The sequence below is a fragment of the Mirounga angustirostris genome, unplaced genomic scaffold, assembly GCF_029215605.1.
Source record: "Mirounga angustirostris isolate CCGP_5_RB_7025 unplaced genomic scaffold, mMirAng1.0.hap1 SCAF_5, whole genome shotgun sequence".
Taxonomy (NCBI): domain Eukaryota; kingdom Metazoa; phylum Chordata; class Mammalia; order Carnivora; family Phocidae; genus Mirounga; species Mirounga angustirostris.
The window spans coordinates 179,198,842-179,219,413 of NW_026991713.1; the positions used below are offsets into that span (position 1 = coordinate 179,198,842).

General features: G+C 63.6%; 1 protein-coding gene across 11 annotated transcripts in view; it reads left to right on the forward strand.

The window, feature by feature from the left end:
• The first annotated feature begins 6,349 nt into the window (after positions 1-6,349).
• The window catches only part of INTS1 (integrator complex subunit 1), a 29,611-nt gene continuing 15,388 nt past the window's right edge, over positions 6,350-20,572 (forward strand). For 9 of the 11 annotated variants that reach the window (XM_064593432.1, XM_064593438.1, XM_064593434.1 and 6 more), the window contains exons 1-21: positions 6,350-6,708; positions 7,098-7,388; positions 9,678-9,874; positions 10,020-10,157; positions 10,425-10,584; positions 10,733-10,838; positions 10,954-11,140; positions 11,231-11,376; positions 11,472-11,613; positions 12,407-12,583; positions 13,129-13,237; positions 13,837-13,957; positions 14,251-14,328; positions 14,977-15,134; positions 15,654-15,750; positions 17,801-17,892; positions 18,076-18,136; positions 19,250-19,447; positions 19,696-19,825; positions 20,136-20,315; positions 20,410-20,559. In XM_064593432.1, coding sequence (XP_064449502.1) covers positions 6,651-6,708; positions 7,098-7,388; positions 9,678-9,874; positions 10,020-10,157; positions 10,425-10,584; positions 10,733-10,838; positions 10,954-11,140; positions 11,231-11,376; positions 11,472-11,613; positions 12,407-12,583; positions 13,129-13,237; positions 13,837-13,957; positions 14,251-14,328; positions 14,977-15,134; positions 15,654-15,750; positions 17,801-17,892; positions 18,076-18,136; positions 19,250-19,447; positions 19,696-19,825; positions 20,136-20,315; positions 20,410-20,559 — 2,976 coding nt within the window. In that variant the 5' untranslated portion in view covers positions 6,350-6,650. The remainder of the gene's footprint in view (positions 6,709-7,097; positions 7,389-9,677; positions 9,875-10,019; positions 10,158-10,424; positions 10,585-10,732; positions 10,839-10,953; positions 11,141-11,230; positions 11,377-11,471; positions 11,614-12,406; positions 12,584-13,128; positions 13,238-13,836; positions 13,958-14,250; positions 14,329-14,976; positions 15,135-15,653; positions 15,751-17,800; positions 17,893-18,075; positions 18,137-19,249; positions 19,448-19,695; positions 19,826-20,135; positions 20,316-20,409; positions 20,560-20,572) is intronic. The other 2 variants (XM_054507743.2, XM_045875929.3) reach the window with 2 other exon arrangements.

Consider the following 20,572-nt stretch of genomic DNA (forward strand, 5'->3'; position numbering starts at 1 on the left):
GGCGGCAGGCGGGGAGACCTGGACCCCAGGGAGACACCGCCCAGGTCCGAGCCCAGCCCTGGGGCCCAGGCCAGGCAGCGGGAGCAGCTGCTTCCTGGCCTAGAGGCAGTTAGACCACAGGCAGCTGCAGACCTGCGCCTCCCCCATCTGCCCCCACCGCCCGGAGGCGCGCCTAGGCCCGTCCCCGTTCACCTCGGTCCCCCACCCTGCTGGCCACTAGCCCCTGGCCTTTCAGGTTCCGGGAGGGGCCGCCCCGTCTGGTCCCCACTGCAGGGACCTCCCTCCTTCCCTCTGGAAGGGAGGGAGCACACCACACAGCCACTAGGTCAGGGCCAGTGGGGGATGAGGTTCTCGTGGTGACCCAGGGTCCCGGCAACGGTGACTGGGCGTGTGGGCCTCCGAGGCCTGCGTTTGCCCACTGATGCACCCCTCCGGGCTGGGCCCAGCTCCTAACGGTTATGGCTTCCCTGCATGGGACCTTGCTCTGTGCGGGCTGTTCCTCAGCCCTGCCCACGTTTATTGTGCGTGGCATGCGGCCCTGGGACGCGGCAGGAGGCTGCGGAGCCGGGGCTGCTGGGGGCTCGAGTCAGGCCCCCGGCGGGTGAGCCAAGCAGCAGCTCGGCAGTTACCGGAGGGTGTCAAGGTGCCAGCCAGGTCCAGTGGGGCTGAGGACGTGGTTGCGGGGGCAAGGGAAGAAGGCCACACCGAGCAAAGAGCCGCGAAAGGGAAGGGCGACCGTGGGCGTGCCGGGGGCTCCTGACACGGAAACTGCGCAAGAAGGGGGTCAGAGAGCAGAGCCCCCGGCACCCCCAGGGTCCTCGGCATGGAGCCGCAGTCAGGTGAAAAATGGCCCCAAACACAGAACGGGCCTCGCTGGGAAACAGAGTTCCTTGCACATGTAAGTCAGGTAAGGGTCTGGGATCCCCCTGGGCGGGGGTGGGCCCTCCATCCACTAGGAGGAGAGGAGGCCACAGGGACACAGAGGGGCGGAAGCCACGGAAGAGACCGGAAGAGACAGCAGGGGCTGGGGGGAAAGCAGGCCCCGGGCGGGCTGAACAGTGCCAGCCGCCCCCCCAGGAGCCAGGAGGGACCAGGAAGGACCCTCCCCTGGAGCCCTGGAGGGAGCACAGCCTGCTGCCACCTTGATCTCGGGCTTGGGCCTCCAGGACGGGGAGAACGAACTTCCATCGTTCAGGTCTCCACAGCAGCCACTGAATGGGACACAGCGCGTCTCAGGGAGCCTGGGGGCACCTGCGTTGGCGTCCGTGGGGAGCCCGTGGAGGTCCCTGCACTCAGTTCTGGGGTGGGGTGGCCTTGGTGTCCTGTCCTGGGCAGGGCGGCCCGTGGGACCCGAGCAGGGGGAAGCGGCACCGTGGTCTCCGTGGGGAGGGGTCTGATACAGCCCCCTGGCCATGCACTCCTCTTCGCTTTCTGACGGAAACTTTCTTTCCCCTGGGAAATCCACCTGATTGTACAAACGAAGCCACACGCCCCCATGAGCGAGGGATGCGCTCCTTCCCCCTTGGGACAGAGGTGGTCGCCGCCCGCAGACGGGGCTACAAGCAGCTCTGTTTCAGCACTGTCTGGTCCTCTCTGCATGGGAGGGTCTGTGTGGGCTTTTCACAGCTGCTTCGGAGAAGCGGGTTGTGCGGACGCCCCACAGCGGCACTGAACAGTTGGCGTGGCAGGACTCGGGGCCTCCATGGTAGTTACGCCGGCGCCTGCATTTCTGCACATTTGGGCTCAAATCCTGGGTCAGAGGTTGGCACAGCTCACCCTCTGATGGCTCTCGCTAGACGTCCCATCTTTCCCCGCAAGCGGTTGGCAGTGGGCGGAACCTCTGCTGGAGTCCGGCCCTGGTTTGGCCCTTCCCGCCGTCCCCCCAGCCTTGCCGCCTGTGGCCAGCAGCCCAGCTCCGCCCGCCACAGAGAGGCTTGAGGACGGGGAAACCTAGAAGGGGCAGGTGGGTAAGCTGACAGCCGTCCCTCGTGCGTCCAGCACACTCGCCCCCAGCTGCCACCCAGCCCGTGCTCCCGCACCTCCCCCTCTCAGGTGACCGAGGACGCCCCAACTCCCTCCCTCCTCCAATCCGTCTGCCCAACCCAGCCGTCCCTACCAAACAACTTCCATGCTTAGTGACTTCAAAAAGTAAGGAGAGGGGAAAAGAGAAAGGACGAGTTTCACTAATGATGGTGTCATGTCGAAAGACCACAAGCCACAAGTGAGCCAGGCAGGTCCCCACTGTCCAAAATCTGTGGCATTTGTGCCTCAAATGAATAACGATAGTGAAGGGTTACAATAATCTGCTGAATAAGGAACCCCCAAGTCCATCCTGATGGGAAGGTGGGCCGGTGGGAGGAGGGCAGCTCCTCGTGACGAGGGAATGCCGGCCCACAAACCCAGGATGGATGAGGGATGAGGGATGAAAAGCGCCCACTCGCCAAAGGTAATCAGTGATCCTCAGGACGGAGTCAGGCAGGGGTCCAGGAAGCTGAAACTGAGTGGCTGAAACTTTGGGGGGTTGGGGGTGGTGAAAGAAAGGAGAAATCCAATAGACACCCCCGAACCAAGTAATCAAGTTAACTTTGCCAGTAACGAGATAAACTACAGTTAAGTTAAAGTCGCTGCTAAGATGCGGCGAGAAGTGAGCGTCTGTGAGCTATTTTTGCCAGAACCGCGTAATGTGAGCCTGTTCGTGAGCCGGTGCGCGAGCCGGGCTAGGAATTCCACAAAGTAACAAGCCTGGACGCTTCAGAAACGTCAAAGTCCTAAATTACCAAGGAGGGCTGGGAGAGTGTTCTAGAAGAAAGGCTGGGGGATGGGGGGGTGGGGGGGATGGGGCCGCGGAATGCAATGCGGATCTCGGATGGTCTCGGCCATAAAGACATTGCTGAGACAATGGACGGTCTCCTAAGGCCTTAGGTTGACAAACAGCGTTGCTCTGATGTTGTTTTCTTGACGCGAATAATAGTGCTGTTGTCACGTAAGAGAATTCTCGTTTTTAGGAAATACACGCTCAGTGTTTGGGGGTTAAGGGAATCAACTTCTACTTATTCTTAAATGGTTCAGGAAAAATTAAGGAGAAAGAGGATAAAACAAAGACAGTACACGGTTAACGTCGAGGGGTTCGGGATGAAGACTACCCAGTAACGCTCTGCACCGTTCTTGCCAACGGTTTGTGTTTGAAATCATGTTCCCCGATTTTAAAACCTTAGTGACTTAAGGGGCGTCTGGGTGGCTCAGTTGGTTAAGCGTCTGACTCTTGGTTTCGGCTCAGGTCAAGATCTCAGGTCATGGGATCAAGCCCCTCTGTGCTGGGCATGGAGCCCGCTTAAGATTCTCTCTCCCTCTGCCCCTCCCCCCATATAAATAAATAAATCTTACCAAAAAAACCCACCTTACTGAGTTAGAGTGACGACGGTCACCACCTTGCTCACGGGTCTGCGCCCTGGGCCGCCGTGTGTCTCTGCCCCCCACGGCGTCAGGGGTCACAGCGTCGCAGACTCGGCGGGTTCCAGGAGCCGCCATCCCAGGGACAGCGCGGAGGCGGCGGGCACAGTGTCCTGGCTGCTATGCTCTGGGGGCCGAGCACCCACGGGCGCCGGCTCCGGAGGGACGCAGTGGAGACCCCACCTCTCGCCGTCGGCGGTCTCACACAGCTTTGTGTCGAAACTACCAGGTGCCATTCAAGCAGTAACCAGGTGAGGCTGGGGAAACGTGAATCCGCGCCGGATTGCAGCAATCGTTTTACAAAGAACATGTATGTCAAACGCCCCGTTCTGTACCTTAAATGCTTACGACTGTTGTCAATTACACATCCGTGAAGCTGGAAAAAGATCATTTTTTTTCTGGCTACAGGGAAAAACCCCCCACTACGCATCATCCACCCGCTCTTTTCTCAATAACTTCATTGAGATACAGACCCTAACGTTTGCCATTTCAAAGTATACGATTCTGCCTCCAGCACCGCCATCAGACGCGTTTATCACCGCAAGAGAAATCCGGAGCCCGCGGAGCGGTGCCCCTCCCCCACCCCCAGCACCACCCATCTGCTTTCCGCCTCTGTGGATTTGTTCTAGCATCTCCTATCCACGGAACCGGACAACACGTGGTCTTTTGTGTCTGGCTTCTCCCAGCATGTTGGCGAGGCTCACCCGTGTCCTGGCGTGGATCTGTGCTTCCCTCCTTTTCACGGTTGAATAATACTCCACGGTGTGGACAGAGCACATTTTGGCTCCATTCATCTGTTGACGGACATTGGTCTCCACCTCTTGGTGTTGGTGAACGCGCTGCGTCGAACACGGGTGAGCAGGTGTGTATCTGAGCGCTGTCTCTCGGTTCTCTGGGGCCTGCGCTCCGGACTGTACCTGCGGGGTCCTGTGGCTGCTCTGTTCACACGTGACCACAGCCCACTTCCCACCAGCACCACGTCCTTACCAGCACTTGTTAGCATCTGTCCTCGTGGGGGTGATGGGGCGCAGCGGTCATCCTTCCACTCTGAGCTCCTACTCAGTGCCCACCCTGCCCTCCGAGCTCATGCACATGGGTCCTGGCACTCCTGCAGGGGTGGGGGCTGTGGGTGGGAGAGACAAAGAAGGCAGTTGGGGAGCTGCAGGCAGGCGTGGCTGGAACAGCAGGAGGCCTCTGGCGGCCTCTGTGCTGGGAGCCCCACGCCCGTCTGCTGGAATGAGGGCCCTTGTCCCCCTCTCCCAGCCCACAAAAGCAGAAGGAGGGCTTCGGACGGGGTCTTGGCTCCAGCTGCTACAGCACGGTGCCAGGTGGGTCCCAAAGCGCAGACATTTCTTTCTCCGGGGTCTGGAGGCTGGGAGTCGGAGACTCAGCTGCCCGCAGCCTTGGTGTCTGGTGAGAGCCGACTTCCTGGCCTGCAGACCGCACCTTGCAGCAGGTCCTCATGTGGGGGTGGGGGGTGGGGGGTGGGGGGCAAGCAGTGGGAGAAGACCTGCCCGTTTCTTCTCATAAGGGCACTAATCCCATCACAGGGCCCCACCCTCCAGCCCTGGGGCTGCATAGATCCTGGACCTCAGTTCCTTCCCCTGGTGACCTCCTGGCCTGCTTCCTGGAGCCCGAGGGTCTGGGTAATGGCAACCACCACAGCAGGGAGGGTGGCCCGTTTGTGCGAGCACTATCGGGCGCCGGGCATCTCCCACAGGCTTTCTGATTTACACCCTGCACTAACCCCCAGCAAGGTGGCCCCACTGCCGCCTCCCTCCTCCCCAAGGTGGGCAGAAGGGCCGCACCGGCCACACCAGGGAGCACGGTTCTGGGCTCTGAGTGACACCCTCTCCCTGTGACAAAGGCCGCTACCAGTGGCTGCTGACAGAGGGACTTCAGGCAGGGCCAACAAGGGCCTGCAATGGTGAGCCGTCCTGAGTCCCTCTGGATACACACCGGGACCCACAGCCATTCCTGTGAGCGAGACCATCAGGAGGCTGGGCCGCGTCTCCCCTCTCTGGTCCCTGCCCGCCCATGGACACAGCTGGCCATGCATCCACACTGCGTGCCCTTTGCCAGTCTTCACCTGGGCCCCACACCCTCCTTCTCCCCTGAAGCTCAGCCCTTCCTGCCTGCAGCCACAACGGACTAAGGTCCCTTAACCGCTGACCGCTGCCTTGCTGAAGCACCCGGTCTGGTAGGAGCCTCGAGCTCAGTGTTTGTGCGCGGGGCCTGTCCCTTCACGCCAGGCCATCTGCTCCATACAGGAAGGCACCCGGCTTGCGAGTGCGGGGCTGTGGACGGGACACTTGCTCGACAGTTGCTCGGGGCCTCGTTCCTGGTGTGGGGTGGGGCTGCAGCCAGAGACCCCCTAGAGGAGGAGGGCGTGGGGTTCTCTGTCGCCATGGAGCCCTCACTCTGGGAGGGTGGACACATCCTCTGCCATCAAAAGGGACTGGGAGAGGTTGCAGAGCCCCACGGTGCAGGCAGGGAAACTGAGGCTGGGACCGATGCCTCTCCCTCCCCACCCCCGCCCACTCCCAGCCCTCCCTAGGTCCCTCCTCACGTCCCACCGTGGGGACCCCAGAACCTGCCCTTTGACAACTAAATGGGACAGCAGGACCCCGAAGGTGCGGCACGTCTGGATCAGAATCTCCATGCCCCCCTCCCCTGTTGCGTGTCCTCGGGAGCGTCACTAAATGACGTCACCCTCACCTGCAGACAGCAGGTGCCCGACGGATCGGCGGCAGCGACGCCCCGCCGGCCTCCCGCCGCCAGAGGGCGCGGCAGGCGGCACGCAGGCGTCGCGGGGCCGCCGTCGCCGCCCGCGCGCCCTCCCCCGCTGCGGGGTTTTGCTTCCGGTTGTTCCGGAAGTTGGGTGCCGAGGGCGGTGGAGGCGGCTTCCGGTTCCGGGACGGCCGTGGCGGCGGCGCGGCGCCGGTGTTCTGGCACCGCGGTGCGTGGGTCGCGGCTGCCGGCCACAGCGGTCCGTCCCCGGCCGGTCGGAGGCGGGCCTCGCGCGGCCTCCCTGAGTCGCTCCGCCCGGCGGGGCCGCGGCCCCTTCGCCCGCGCGCCGCGGGCCCGGGCGGCCCAGGGACGAATGAATGAGCGAGCCGGCGAGGGGCGGCGGACCGGGCGCCGGCCTTCTCCTCGGGTGACCCCTCGGCGGCGAGCCGCAGCGCGGGGCGGGGGACGGGATGAACCGGGCCAAGCCCGCGACGGTCCGCAGGCCCAGCGCGGCGGCCAAGCCGTCAGGTGCGGGCTCCTGGGCGTCGGGGCCTCCGGGAGGCGGGCTCCCTGCCGTTGGGCACACGCGAGGCAGCAGGCAGCCGCCGGCGGCGCGGCGGGGCCGGGGCGGGGGGCCGCGTGGCTTCAGATCCGGCTTTGTCCCCGCGGGCTGTGTCTGCAGAGCCGGCGGGCGGTGCCCGTCGAGGGTCTTGTTGAGGCCTGGTCTGTAGCGAGCGCGGCGGGACCGTCGGCGCTGTTGTCGCCCACCGCACCGGACCGGCTGCGCCCGGGCTTGCTGGCCGCCTGACCCTGGTGGAGGCCCCCGTGAGACAGCGCGAGGTTGCCGTCTGCCTCCAGCACCCTTCGCACCGCCGCACCGCGTAAAGGGCCCGTTTCTCCACCTCCCTTCTCTGCAGGGCACCCTCCACCGGGAGACTTCATTGCTCTGGGCTCTAAGGGTCAGGCCAATGAGTCCAAAACGGCGTCCACCCTGTTGAAGCCTGCCCCTTCTGGCCTGCCTTCCGAGCGCAAGCGGGACGCTGCAGCCGCTCTGGCGGGCGCCTCCGCCCTCACCGGCCTCACCAAGCGCCCCAAACTCTCGTCCACACCCCCCCTGAGTGCCCTGGGGCGCCTGGCTGAGGCTGCAGTGGCAGAAAAGCGTGCTATCTCCCCATCCATTAAGGAGCCATCTGTGGTCCCAATCGAAGGTAAAGTCCGTTTCTGAGCTTCCCAGAGAGCACACCCCACACCTTGCCCGTCTCCTGGGGGTCGCTGAAGGCTGCTTCCAGGCAGAAGGGTGGAGAGGAGACATCTGGGAGTTTGTTCTGCAGAGCACTTCTCTCGCAGGTGCCTTTACCCCACGTGTGCTTCCAAACTCTGTGACGGAGATGGGGAAATATTAACGGGACCCGCGGCAGCTTGGGTGGCATAGGCGTGGCATAGGCGGGTCTCGGGCCCGCATGCTGCGGGCCCACAAGTGCTGGCCAGGGCCCATCCCTGCGGTGAGCTCAGCGTCCTGCTCTTAGCGAAGTGGGCACGGGCTGTGCCGGCGCTCCGTCAGCAGGGAGGTGGGCGGATGGTGGCTCTTCGGCTGTCCCCATGTCGTGGAGGGCCCCCTGCTGCGCTGACGGCGGCTCTTCTTTGGGAGCAGCGTCCTTCCTTTGCCCGGTGGCTCATCTGATGTCCTTGCTGAGCGCCTCCTTTGTGACAGGCTCTGCTCCACGCAGTGGGGATCAGCAGAAACTGAGACCAGAGCCTTGTTCTTGCGGGCTCTGTGTTCCGGTGTGTTCGTCCCTCTGCCTGGGTTGTGGACGTTTGCACTTCAGTAATCTCTACTACCGACGAAGAGCTCCCAACTAAAGTTCTCTTTAGTTGGGAAAGTAATACTACAACGTTAATGATGTCCAAGAAAATTTTTTTAGAAATTACTTATAATTGTGTTATTTACGGAAGGGCTTTTTAATCTATACACACCTCAGGTTGCCCTTGCTTTTCTGTGTCATCTTCCCATTGGTTATTTCTAGCTGCTCCACGATACCCCATAGATCAGATTCTAAATATCAAGCCAGCCCCAGGTTTTTAGCATAGAGATAGTCACACAACAGCTTTGACACACAGAAGGCTCACGAGGGATTTGTGAAGTTGAGCCCTAAAAGCTGCACAGGGTTTTGACGGGTGGTTGAGGATGTTGGAGAATAAGCTGCTGAGCGAGGCATCCAGCCTGGAGAATGGGACTGTGCCCAGGGAACGGGCAAGGTCTGGGCAGCTCCCAGGGGCGAGAACCCAAGCTGGCAGGCGGGGAAGATGCAGTTGGCAGCGGGGAGCCCCGGGGCATGAGGAGCAGAAGACACGGCTGGTGCTAGCTGGGCTTTGGGAGATGAATCAGACCTCTCGTCCATGCCCAACCCTCCCGGGGCGACATCCGCCCCTGGCACCGAGGGCTGAGGCCCCGGCTTGCACCACAGTTCTCCCAGTTACTGGCTGACGTCTCCCATACAAGTTGCTTCTGGAGATCAGATGAAATGCAGTTATGAAAAACGTGTTCTGAGTGATGAAGCACTTTACAAACGTCATCAGTGAACAGAAGGTGGAACACAGCCGAGCGCAGCCCCGGGCACACGGGAGGTCGAGGTCTTCCCTGAGTCCGGTGCGTCTGCACGGCCTGCTTGCCTTGTGTCCCGGACACCTGGAAAGTGTTCAGCGGGTATCGCTCAATCCTCTGCCCTCGCACAGTTAACTCACACCAACGGCAGCACCTCTCTCTCTGTGTGTTTGCGTCTTTAAAAACCCCCGGGGAAAATCTCTCGGGTCCAAGAAGACGCCACAGTGGGGATTACAAACTGTGAGTGATACCGAGTGTAGCGCCGGGAAGAGGCGTGGTGGACCTGGCACGCTCCCGGGAGGCTGGCGGTGCAGGGGGGTCGGTGAGCTCTGTGTGCCGCCGAAGCAAGACGGCGGAAAGAAAGAAGGGCTCAAAAGATGGCAGAAGTGAACACGGGAGAGAAGGTCAAAACCCAAAGAGGGTTGTTTGCAGACTACTGAAGCAGAAACCCCTGTGCGGGGCGGATCTGAGGAGAGGGTAGAGGCAGGGTCAGCGGGGACAGGAGGGGAGAGCCGCTGAGAAGCCGCCGCTGATAGAGGAGAAAAGGCGATGAATGGCATTGGGCCAGTTAATTTGGAAACTTAGAAAAAGCCGATTTGTAGAAAAATGCAACGTAGGAACAGCTAACCCCAGGGTAGCCGTGCGGGAGGTGGGGAGGGGTCTGGAGGTGGCTGGGCCAGCGCTGGAGGCTAGAGGGCGCTGTTGCCGCTGTGGCCCGTCGTTGGCTGGGTCAGCCCGTGAGGCGGGCGGCACCTGCCTGCTCCGTCCCCGGATGTTGCTGCTGTCCGCCCTGAGACCCTCACTCGCTGAGCTTGTGCGGGTTTGCCCTGCTGTCCACTGACTTTGGGGGGACCCTGAAGGCGGGTTCTGACGATGCCCTTCCCACACCTGCCAGTGCCCCCCTCTGCGCTGCTGGACGAGATCGAGGCCGCCGAGCTGGACGGCAATGATGGCCGGATCGAGGGCGTGCTGTGTGGGGCCGTGAAGCAGCTGAAGGCCACCCGGGCTAAGCCGGACGGCGCACTCTACCTGAGCCTCATGTATCTGGCCAAGATCAAGCCCAACATCTTCGCCACAGAGGGTGTCATCGAGGTGAGGACTGGCGGGCCTGGTGAGGCCCTCGCTCTGGCCTTGCGGTTCCCCCCCCCCCCGACCTCAGGCCACCTCCCCTGGCAGCTCGCTGGCTCTGCCCCATGTGCAGGGCACCGCTTTCCCGATGACATGCCGTCTCTCGCAGGCTCTGTGTAGTCTGCTGCGGCGGGATGCCTCCATCAACTTCAAGGCCAAGGGGAACAGCCTGGTGTCCGTGCTGGCCTGTAACCTACTCATGGCTGCATACGAGGAGGATGAGAACTGGCCGGAAATCTTCGTCAAGGTGGGTCCGCCTCTCCTGGGGGGCTCCCCTGGGACCTCCGCGCTGCTTGGGGTGATGGGGGCAGAGTGCTGGGCCCCAGGAGGAAAAAGAGGCCGACCTGAGTGTGCTCTCTCCGGAGGCTGCGTGTCTGACGGCCCGAGGCGTCTCTCTCCTGCACTGGTCACTGGGGAGGTCATTCGGGGAAGCACCTGTCTTGGGAGCAGCAGAGGGTAGACAGAAGCGAGCTGCCCGGCAGGGGCCAGGAGTGTGGACGTCTGTCGCGTGCAGGTGTACATCGAAGACTCCCTGGGAGAGCGGATCTGGGTGGACAGCCCACACTGCAAGACCTTCGTGGACAACATCCAGACGGCGTTTAACACCAAGATGCCCCCCAAGACCATGCTTCTGCAGGGGGAGGTGGGGCGCAGCGGCGGGGATCTCAGTGCTGGTAAGAGATGCCGGGTGGCCGGGCTGGGGAGAGGACAGAGTCCGTGAGGGAGGGGCTGGGGTCGCCTCCCTCCACGGAGCCCACTGTGGGTGGGGGTTGGGCTCGCAGGACAGTTGGGGGATGTGTCCACGAGTGGCTCGGTCTGCAGGGAGCAGCCCTCACCCTTCCCTCACGGAGGAGGAGGACAGCCAGACAGAGCTCCTGATTGCCGAGGAGAAGCTCAGCCCCGAGCAGGAGGGCCAGCTCATGCCCAGGTAGGCACGCCGTGCGGCCCCCTGCCCGCAGGGCCCAGTGTGTGGCTGGAAGGCCAGTGGGGTGGGCCCTTGAGAAGAGCCAGCCCTCCTTCCTTCCTCCCGCCCTCTGGCCTAGGTACGACGACCTCGCGGAGAGCGTGGAGGAGTACGTCCTCGACATGCTCCGTGACCAGCTTAACCGGCGCCAGCCCATCGACAACGTCTCACGGAACCTCCTGCGGCTCCTCACCTCCACCTGTGGCTACAAGGAGGTGCGGCTGATGGCGGTGCAGAGGCTGGAGATGTGGCTGCAGAACCCCAAGGTGAGGGCCGGGAGGCGGGACCGTGCCCACGGGGACCTCCTCCTAGGCTCTGTGTGTGAGGCTGACGGGGTGCTGCCCGGACCCCCGCAGCTGACCAGGCCAGCCCAGGACCTGCTGATGTCCGTGTGCATGAACTGCAGCACTCACGGCGTTGAGGACATGGACGTCATCTCCCACCTGATCAAGATCCGCCTCAAGCCCAAGGTCCTGCTCAACCATTACATGCTGTGTGTCAGGTGCGGCCCGGGCAGGAGCGGGCACGGCGGGGCGGGGCGGGGTGCGGCGGGTGGCCGCGTCCGCGCCAGTGCCCCTTGGCTCGCCTTGTGTCCAGGGAGCTGCTGAGCGCGCACAAGGACAACCTGGGCACCACCATCAAGTTTGTGGTCTTCAACGAGCTCTCCAACGCCCGGAACCCCAACAACATGCAGGTCCTGTACACAGTACTGCAGCACAGCTCGGAGCTGGCGCCCAAGGTAGGGCGCTGCGGCGCCGGCAGCCTTCCGTGTGTGCGCTGCAGAGCGGCCCCACCCCGGGCGGCGGGGCTGCAGGCCGGAGAGGAGGGCGGGGTGCCGGGCTGCGTGGACAGAGCCCTGGGAGGGGGCAGAGGGCCCAGGGAGCAGCGCACGGAGGCTTGCGACTGCAGCTCAGGTGCACGGGGTGGCAGCCCTGCCAGGGGCGCCTTCCTCAGAGGCTACAGCTGGGCTCGTTCAGGAGCAGGCAGCACTGAGCCCCCCGAAAGGCACCTGTTTCCAAGCCAAGGCCTGTCCCGCCGTCCTGAGGGCTGGTCTTTCCCAACCCAGGCCGGCGTCTCTGGTGCGGCCTTTGGGTCCCGGATTCCAGGGGCTTTTGAAGGGAGAGCCGGGGTGGCGCCAGCCTCAGTTGTTACGGAAGCGAGCTAGGCCTTTAAATGGCTCGGATGCGCACACAGCAGCAGGTGCACGTCGTGCTGCTTCTCGCCGCCCATCCCAGCCGCCCAGGTGTCCGGCACGCCCCACCCCCAGCGAGTGTCTTCGTTAACCTGGCACCTCATTTAATGAGGACCAGTCCCCCACGAGCCAGCTGCCAGGAGAGCGAAAGCCATGTCCCCTGCTGTCCGGGAGCGGCCAGTGTGGAAGCCGAGTCGTGCTCGCTTGAGCCCGGCGTGCTCCAGGGAAACCGGGGCGTCTTCCCGGAAGGGCCGAGGGAGGCCCCGACGGCAGGCCTGCGACGGGAGGGGAGCTGGCGGCGGTGGGGAGTGACCTCCCTGCGTGTCCTCTCTCCTCCCAGTTCCTGGCCATGGTGTTCCAGGACCTGCTGACCAATAAGGAGGACTACCTGCGGGCCTCACGGGCGCTACTGCGGGAGATCATCAAGCAGACCAAGCACGAGGTCAACTTCCAGGCCTTCTGCCTCGGGCTCATGCAGGAGCGCAAGGAGCCCCAGTACCTGGACATGGAGTTCAAGGTACCCCAGCTGGCCTGCCCCTCACCTCCTGCGCTCCGCGGCCTCTCCTGCCATCTGTGGGTGGCATCCCGTGCGGCCAGCGGCCAGTCCCAGAGGGCAGCCTGGGGTCCATTCTGTGTGGGGGAGGGATAGCCGCACGCGGGCGACCTTCCGGCTGGCCTGGAGGTGGGATGGAGTTGGAGCCGGCGGGGCCACAGGTCTGCCCCAGGGAGGTGTTAGAGTTTGAGGTGCGGAGGGAGATGGGGAGGAGGAGAACGGGGGCAGATTGTGGAGGGTCTTGAGGGCCACGTGGGTGAGTCGGCAGATGGCCCCACGCTCTGGAGGGTGGGCCTTGCCCAGCTTTGTCGGCTGAACCTTCTGTGGTCTGAGCCTTGCTGCCGACCTGCTCCTGGTCCCCAGACCTCCTCCCGTGGGCCGTCTCCAGGCATGGTGCTCCCTGGGCGTCCTCTAGGGCCGGCTGCTCGTGGGCTGGGGGCCTGAGCCGGGCCTCTGGGGTGCAGGCCCCTGCCCCACACGAACCTGGCTGTGTGGGGCTGTGGTTGCAGGAGCGGTTCGTAGTGCACATCACAGACGTGCTGGCCGTGGCCATGATGCTGGGCATCACCGCCCAGGTGAAGGAGGCCGGCACTGCCTGGGACAAAGGAGAGAAAAAGAGTAAGGACCCAGGACAAACCCAACACCACCCAGCTCCAGGGCAGGGATGGGGGGCATTCCCAAGGCTGCAGGCCGTCCCCTGGGGGCCCTGCCCAGCACCGCCGGACACTCAGGGAGTTTCTGGAAGCTGCCGTTGCCTGTTCTCTGGGCCCAGGGCCTGCTGGCTGCTTCAGTCATCTGCTCACTGGGGGCCATTTCAGGCTCATAGTCCCACCTCCGAGGGCAGGAGGGCAGGAGGGCAGGGTGGGTGGGTCTTTCTGCTGCTTTGCCTCATCATGAAGCCTGCCGGGAGTCTGGCTACAGAGCTCTCTCAAGTGTCTTAACAAAGTCATGAAAACTTTAGAAATGAAATCATTTGGAATTTGGGGATTTCGTTTATCTAGGATTTCTCCAACCTACCGGAGGCTTACGCGGCTCCCTGAACGTTTCTCCAGCTGCGTCAGCGTCCATCTGTGTGTCCCTCCCGTAGCCCGTAGGAGGCACAGAGATGGATGCTCAGAACGCCCTGTGATGCCCAGGCTCCTGTCCCTGCACCCGCCTGGCACCTGAGCCCGGAGGCTGCCATGCAGGTGCACCATAACCCTGCGTGTCCTTTTCAGACCTCGAGGTGCTGCGTTCCTTCCAGAACCAGATTGCCGCAATCCAGCGGGATGCCGTGTGGTGGCTGCACACCGTTGTCCCCTCCATCAGCAAGCTCGCCCCCAAGGACTACGTGCACTGGTATGGGCCAGGCTTGCTTCCACGGCGGCCCTTCCCTGTGCTTCGCCCACGGGACCTGCCACGCCAGGTGTGGGAGCCCGCTGGCCCGGCCTCTCAGCCAGAGATGTGCCCCCGAGCCGGGGGACACGGGCCCGTCTCTGGGGTCCGGTGTACCAGCCTTACGGGGCTGCAGGAGGCTCCAGAAGACTCCCCGGGAGCCCCTGCTGGAGCGTGCCGCTCCTGCATCTGTGGGCCTAGTGGGGCGGGGAGAGCCCCCGGGGCACCCGCACCGACAGCCCCTCTGTCCCCCACAGCCTGCACAAGGTGCTCTTCACTGAGCAGCCGGAGACCTACTACAAGTGGGACAACTGGCCCCCCGAGAGTGACCGCAAGTGAGCATGCCTGCCGCGCGCACGGGGCGGTGGAGGGTCTGCTCCCGTGAGCACCACGGACACCAGGGCTCCCCCGAGCACGCCCCCACCTCTGTCTGTTCTTCCTGATGGCCATCCCTGTCCCCCCGCCCCCCGTCCTCACGTGCTGTACCTGCCATGGCCCTGCACTGCCGTCCACTCCCAGGGCTTCAGCCGACCCGTGCCCACGGGACCCTCAGACCCACTGTTCCCTCTGCCTCCAGGCAGCCACATGCACGCGACCTCCTCCCCGGGTCAGTGTTGTGGCCCCGCCTCCCGAGCGCTCTCGAGTGGCTCCCAGCTGTCTTCACCTTTGGGTCCCTGGTGCCCAGTCCAGCTTGCGTGGCTCCTACCCTCCCGTGCTCTCTGCCGCTCCTTGTGTTGCGGTTTCAGAGGTTGTGGATGGTGGCCGGTGTGTCTGCCCCTGGGGGTCACGCACCATCTCACGTTCTTCCCTGGCATGGCCAGGCCTCGTCCACGGAGGCCTCAGGAGCAAGGGAGCATGGGAGCGGGATGGCTGCCCTCCTCCCTGTCCCGTTGAGACTCCGAGCTGGGGCTTCCCCCGCACCGGGGGTGGGGGGGCACGTGCAGCCCCCCACCAAGCCCAGCCTCTACCTGCTCTGCCCGCAGTTTCTTCCTCCGCCTCTGCTCGGAGGTGCCCATCCTGGAGGACACACTGATGCGCATCCTGGTCATCGGGCTGTCCCGGGAGCTCCCGCTGGGCCCCGCAGATGCCATGGAGCTTGCCGACCACCTGGTGAAACGAGCTGCGGCCGTGCAAGCAGATGGTGAGGGTCTCTCCAGACTTTGTCCGCGCACCGCCCCCAGTGTTGGCCTCCCCCAGCCGGGCTCCGCTCCGGGCACCTGCGTGCGTGCCCTCGGGCTGCTCGGGTGGGTCTGCTTCGTCCTGCAGCCCCTGCTCGGTGGACCCTACTGGTCTCTGGAATTGGGGATGGGGTAGGAGGTGCGCATCTCTGGCCGTGATTCTGGAGCTCGCCCTGGGGTTTGCGCACGTTCTCCATGTGATGCACCGTGGCAGGGCTGTGTCTGCCCCTCTAAAGGGCCGCGCCAGCAGTCCTGAGGACGGCACTCAGGCCAAGAGAGCGACTCGTCTCTGGCCGCTGCTGGGCCAGCGTCTGTGCCCCACCCTTCTCGGGCCCCCCTGTCTGTCCCCCCGTGCCCCTCAGCTGCTGGAGAGAGAGGTCCCGTCTGCCTGCTGCCCTTCCACAGCCTGAACCCTGTGCCTCGGGGCCCCCTGGTGCATGTGAGTGGGCTTCTGGAAGCTCCGTATGGCTCTCGGGTTTCAGATGTGCAAGTGCTGAAGGTGGAGAGGATCCAGCTGATCGACGCGGTCCTGAACCTGTGCACCTACCATCACCCCGAGAACATCCAGCTCCCGCCTGGGTAAGGTGCTCCTCGCCCCTTACACCCGCCCCTCCCCGCGGCCACGGGCGCAGACGCCCGTGAGGCTGGACGTGGTGGGGTTACGGGGTTAACGGAGGCACTGCCGACTTGCCCACAGCAGTGCCCGCCGCGTCCTCGCCACGCCCGCGCCCGAGTCTTCTGTGCTCACCGTCCCGGCGGGTGTGTGGAGTTGTCACGCCGTGGCTCCCACGGGCGCCTCTGAGCACCGACGGCGCAGAGCCTCTCTTCCTGTGCCGTGCAGCCACGCGTCTGTCTTGTCGGGAGAGATGTCTGTCGGGTTCTTCGACCTGTTCTTAAATGGGGTGGTGTGGATTTTTGTCGTTGGGTTTTGGGAGTTCTTTATACATCCTGGATCTAGACCCCGAACGGGTTGTGACTTGCACGTGTCTTTCCTGGCCTGCGGCTCGTCTTCCCAGGCTCTTGATCGTGCCCTTTGAGCCCTTGAGAGACGAACGCTTTAGTTCCAGGAAAGCCCGGCTCCTCTGGGGTTCTCCCATTTCCTGTCCTCTCGTGTCATTTCTAAGGAACCACTGCCTCATTCGGGATCGTGAAGATGTACCTCTGTGTTTTACAGTTTCAGCTCTGGAACTTAGGCCTTTGATCCCCCGAGCTAGTTTTGTGGGTGGAGGGAGAAGCTGGCTCCAGGTTCACTCCGCCACAGGTGGATGAGCCGTTGCCCCAGCGCTGTTTGCTGACCGCGCACACGTGGCTTGTCTGGGGCCCTCGGCTCTGTTCCGTGCGGGATGCACTGACGACGTGGCCCCGTGGGCCACTCTGCTGCCGCGTGGCTCTGGTGGCTGACCCGGGCCACGGAGCTCTCTCATGTGTTTTCCTAAGGGCTTGAGAGTTTTAGCTCGTGAGGTCCGACTTCATTCTCCTTCACGTGGACAGCCCGTGGTCCCAGCACCGTGCGTTGAAGGCTGTTCCCTGTTCCCTCTCCCATTGAAGGTTTTGTCACCCTGGTCGGCGATCAGGTGACGATGATGTGTGGGTTTTCTTCTGGGCTCTCGGTTCTGTCTGTTGGTCTGTGTGTCTGTCCCACGTCCGTACCACCGTCTTCACGCCTGTGGGCGGCGCTGAGTTCCGAAATTGGGAAGTAGCAGTCTTCCAACTTTGTTCTTCAAGACTGTTTTGCGTTTCCACATGAATTTTCGGGTCAGCTTCTAGAGAATTTCTAAAGAAAAGCCCCGTGGGCTTTGACGGGTATTGCTTCACAGATGGGTTTGAGGAGTGTGGCCACGGTCACGATATTAAGGCTCTGGTTTCCATTCGTTTAGATCTTTTGTTTCTTTCAACATCGTCCCGTAGCTTCTAGTGGGTTAGTCTCACGCGTTCCCTGTTACGTTTGTACCCAAGTATCTTTTTCTTTCTGCTGCTCTTTATCATGCCCAGGATCCACTTCTTCGTTGCCTTCGTTGCCCTTTTAGGTTGCTAACGCGTGCTCTGCTTCCCGACCTCTCTTTCACGTGGCAGCCCATTTGCTCATCTCTCCAAGTCAGCTTCTCAGATCTCCTTTGTTCTTTGCAACAGCGACGCTCTGTTTCACCCTCTGGAACGTTCCATCACCTGAAAGAACTGCACTTTGAGCATGAGTGCGTCATAAACGTGATTTTTAAATCACGGTGGCAGTGGTGCAGTTTGTGTGGGTGGATAGAGGGCTCTTTCTGGCTTTCTGAGGGAGAGAATAAAAGGAACACTGAGGTTTCGCAGCGTGACCACCCTCGTTCCCACTTTGTAGACGGCACGCCAGGGCTCAGCCGGCTCGGGGACCTGGGCAGCGAGTCCCGGTGCTGGGCTCTGGGCAGCGTAGTGGTGCCCACAGTGCCCTTCCTGGGGACGCCAATGTTGCTGGATGACCAGATCCGGGGGTTGTGGAGGCCCAGGTGTCCACATTTCAATCTTCGAAGTAGTCCCCTCGCTGGTCCATCACCAAATCGCCTCTGGGCCATTCCACCCTGGTCAGTACCGATTCCCATCACTGCCTCGCACCCCCGAGGCCGAGCCACGCCCTAGTGTCCTTGCGTTTCAGGTACCAGCCTCCGAACCTGGCCATCTCCACCCTCTACTGGAAGGCGTGGCCCCTCCTGCTGGTGGTCGCAGCGTTCAACCCCGAGAACATCGGTGAGCCTCCCCCGGCCAGCTCGCGGTCACCCGTGCCTGGTGCTGCTCTTACGTCCTGTCGGGGCACCTTGCCTGTTGGGACCCAGAGTGGAGCCTGGCCGGGGACTGGGTGGTGGGCCGGGACCCTAGGTGGGGCGGGAGTTCCGTGTTCTGGCTGCCACCTGCTGTCTCCTTGCTCCCTAGGGCTGGCTGCCTGGGAGGAGTACCCCACGCTGAAGATGCTCATGGAAATGGTGATGACCAAGTAAGTGAGCACACGCACTGCTGGGAGCAGGGCCCCCGAGGACAGGCCCTGTCTGCGGACGCTGGGGAGCAGAGTAGACCCAGAGCCCCCGGCTCGCTCCGAAGCATCTGCTGCCGCGTAGCCGCCCGGGGTTCGCTTTCTCGTAGCGAGAGAGAAGACCCAGCCCAGTCCAGCTGGGTCTGCTGCATGTTAGCGCCCTCTCCTGTGGGTGAGACGGAGTGGGATTGAGGTGGGGTCGTGGGGGCAGGTCAGTGGACGGCTGGTGGCACTCGGCGAGGGGGTGTGGCCGGATGGAGCTGCACGGAGACGAGGCACTGGGTGGACCGGGTGCAAACTTGAACGCTGCCTGGGGTCCACGCGGGGGGCACTGTGCTGCACGGGGCCATGGGTGCCCGGCGCCTGGGCTGGGTGACTGCACTGTGACGTCCGCCGCGCGTGTGACACGCTCCCTGCCAGTCGTCGGGAGTGGGAGCTGGGTCCGTCTGCCAGCACCTTCCCGAGGGACAGGAGGGTGACCACGCAGAAGGCCGTGGTTGAGACGGAGCAGGGCCTGAGGCCGTGGCACGTGCACACACGTGCGTGCACCTGTGAGCTGTGCGGGGCGGGAACCAGCCATGTCTGCACAGGCGTGTGGGTGACCGGGGCTGATGCAGTGGGCTGCCGCTGGGGCCCGGAAGACGGGCCTGACACGCGTGGCCGTGACCGGCGGTGCGTTCGCTCTCCGAACCTGGGACCGCTGGGTGGCTGGGCGGAGCAGCTGGTCCGCCTGCCGATGCCCTGTGGGCCGGGACGCCTGCCCATCGCAAGGGGCTTCTGGCCCGGGGAGGGCTGGGTGAGCGGGAGTCCAGGATTCTGACGCCCGCTGGGCCTGACTCGGGAGGTGGCTAGTGCGCTGTCTTGTGGAGGGAGAGCGGCTTGCCGAGCACAGGGGCTTCCTCCCGGGGCCCCGACCTGGCGGCACTGCTGATGGCCCAGCCAGGTCCCCCAGAGCGCTTGGCAGCTGAGGCTGTGCGCGGGGCTTTAGTTGTGACCCTCCTGGACCCCTGCACTGCTGTCTGGTGGCCGCACGCCTCAGATGGGCACCGAAGCATGTTCCTCCTGTTCGGTCCCTAGCAACTACTCGTACCCGCCGTGCACCCTGACGGATGAGGAGACCCGGACAGAGATGATTAATCGGGAGCTGCAGACCTCCCAGCGGGAAAAGCAGGAGATCCTGGCGTTCGAGGGGCATCTGGCGGCGGCTTCCACCAAGCAGACCATCACCGAGAGTAGCAGCCTTCTCCTGTCCCAGCTCACCAGCCTGGACCCTCAGTATGTTCTGCCCACGTGCCCGGGCCAAGGCCGCGCGGGCATTGGCGGGGTGGGGGAGCGAGGCCCCTGGGACTCTCCACGGAGCTGGGTGCACTCAACAACTGGGGAGGCAGAGGGACCGCCGGGCCTTTGTGGGGGCTGCCTCAGGTGGGACACAGGCAGTCCCCCTGCCATCACCTGCTGCTGTTACTCGGGGACTCTGCGCACACGCGGCTTCTTAACACGCTCGTGTTCTCTGGGACCTTCAGAGGACCCCCTCGGAGGCCTCCCCCCCACATCCTGGACCAAGTGAAAGGTCTCAACCAGTCCCTGCGTCTCGGGCACCTGCTGTGCCGGAGCCGAAGCCCTGATTTTCTCCTCAACATTATCCAGAGGCAGGCCAGTTCCCGGCGGCTCCGGGGGTTGGGGGGACGGGGGCCTGGCCGAGGCGTCTGCAGGGGGTGAGGGGGCCGGGGCCTGGCCGAGGTGTCCACAGGCTCTGGCATTAAGTGAGACCGTGGCCAGAAGAGGGCACCCTGGGACCTAGGGCCACTGAGGACGGACTCCTTGGCTGTAGCCAACTGTCGACAGTGAGCGGTGGCCCTGACCTGTTGCCGCGGGAGCGTGCGGTGGTGGGCGGACGGGTCACAGCAGGGGGCGCGATGGGTTCCTGCTGTGAGGGGCTGAAGGTGCACGTCGCCCGGCCCAGGCCTCGTCTCAGTCCATGCCCTGGCTGGCCGACCTGGTGCAATCGAGCGAGGGCTCCTTGGATGTGCTGCCCGTGCAGTGCCTGTGTGAGTTCCTGCTGCATGACGCGGCTGATGACGCCACCTCCGGGGAGGAGGAGGAGGAGGGCGAGAGCAAAGAGCAGAAGGCCAAGAAGCGGCAGGTTGGTGTTCTCGCCCCCCACCCCAGGCCCACCGGGGTGCCGTGTCCCGCCCGCGGCCCCGCAGGCCCACCGGGGGTCTCCCTCGCCCCTGCAGAGGCAGCAGAAGCAGCGGCAGCTGCTGGGCCGCCTGCAGGACCTGTTGCTGGGCCCCAAGGCCGACGAGCAGACCACGTGCGAGGTGCTGGACTACTTCCTGCGGCGCCTCGGCTCCTCCCAGGTGGCTTCCAGGGTGCTGGCCATGAAGGTGAGGCCCGTTT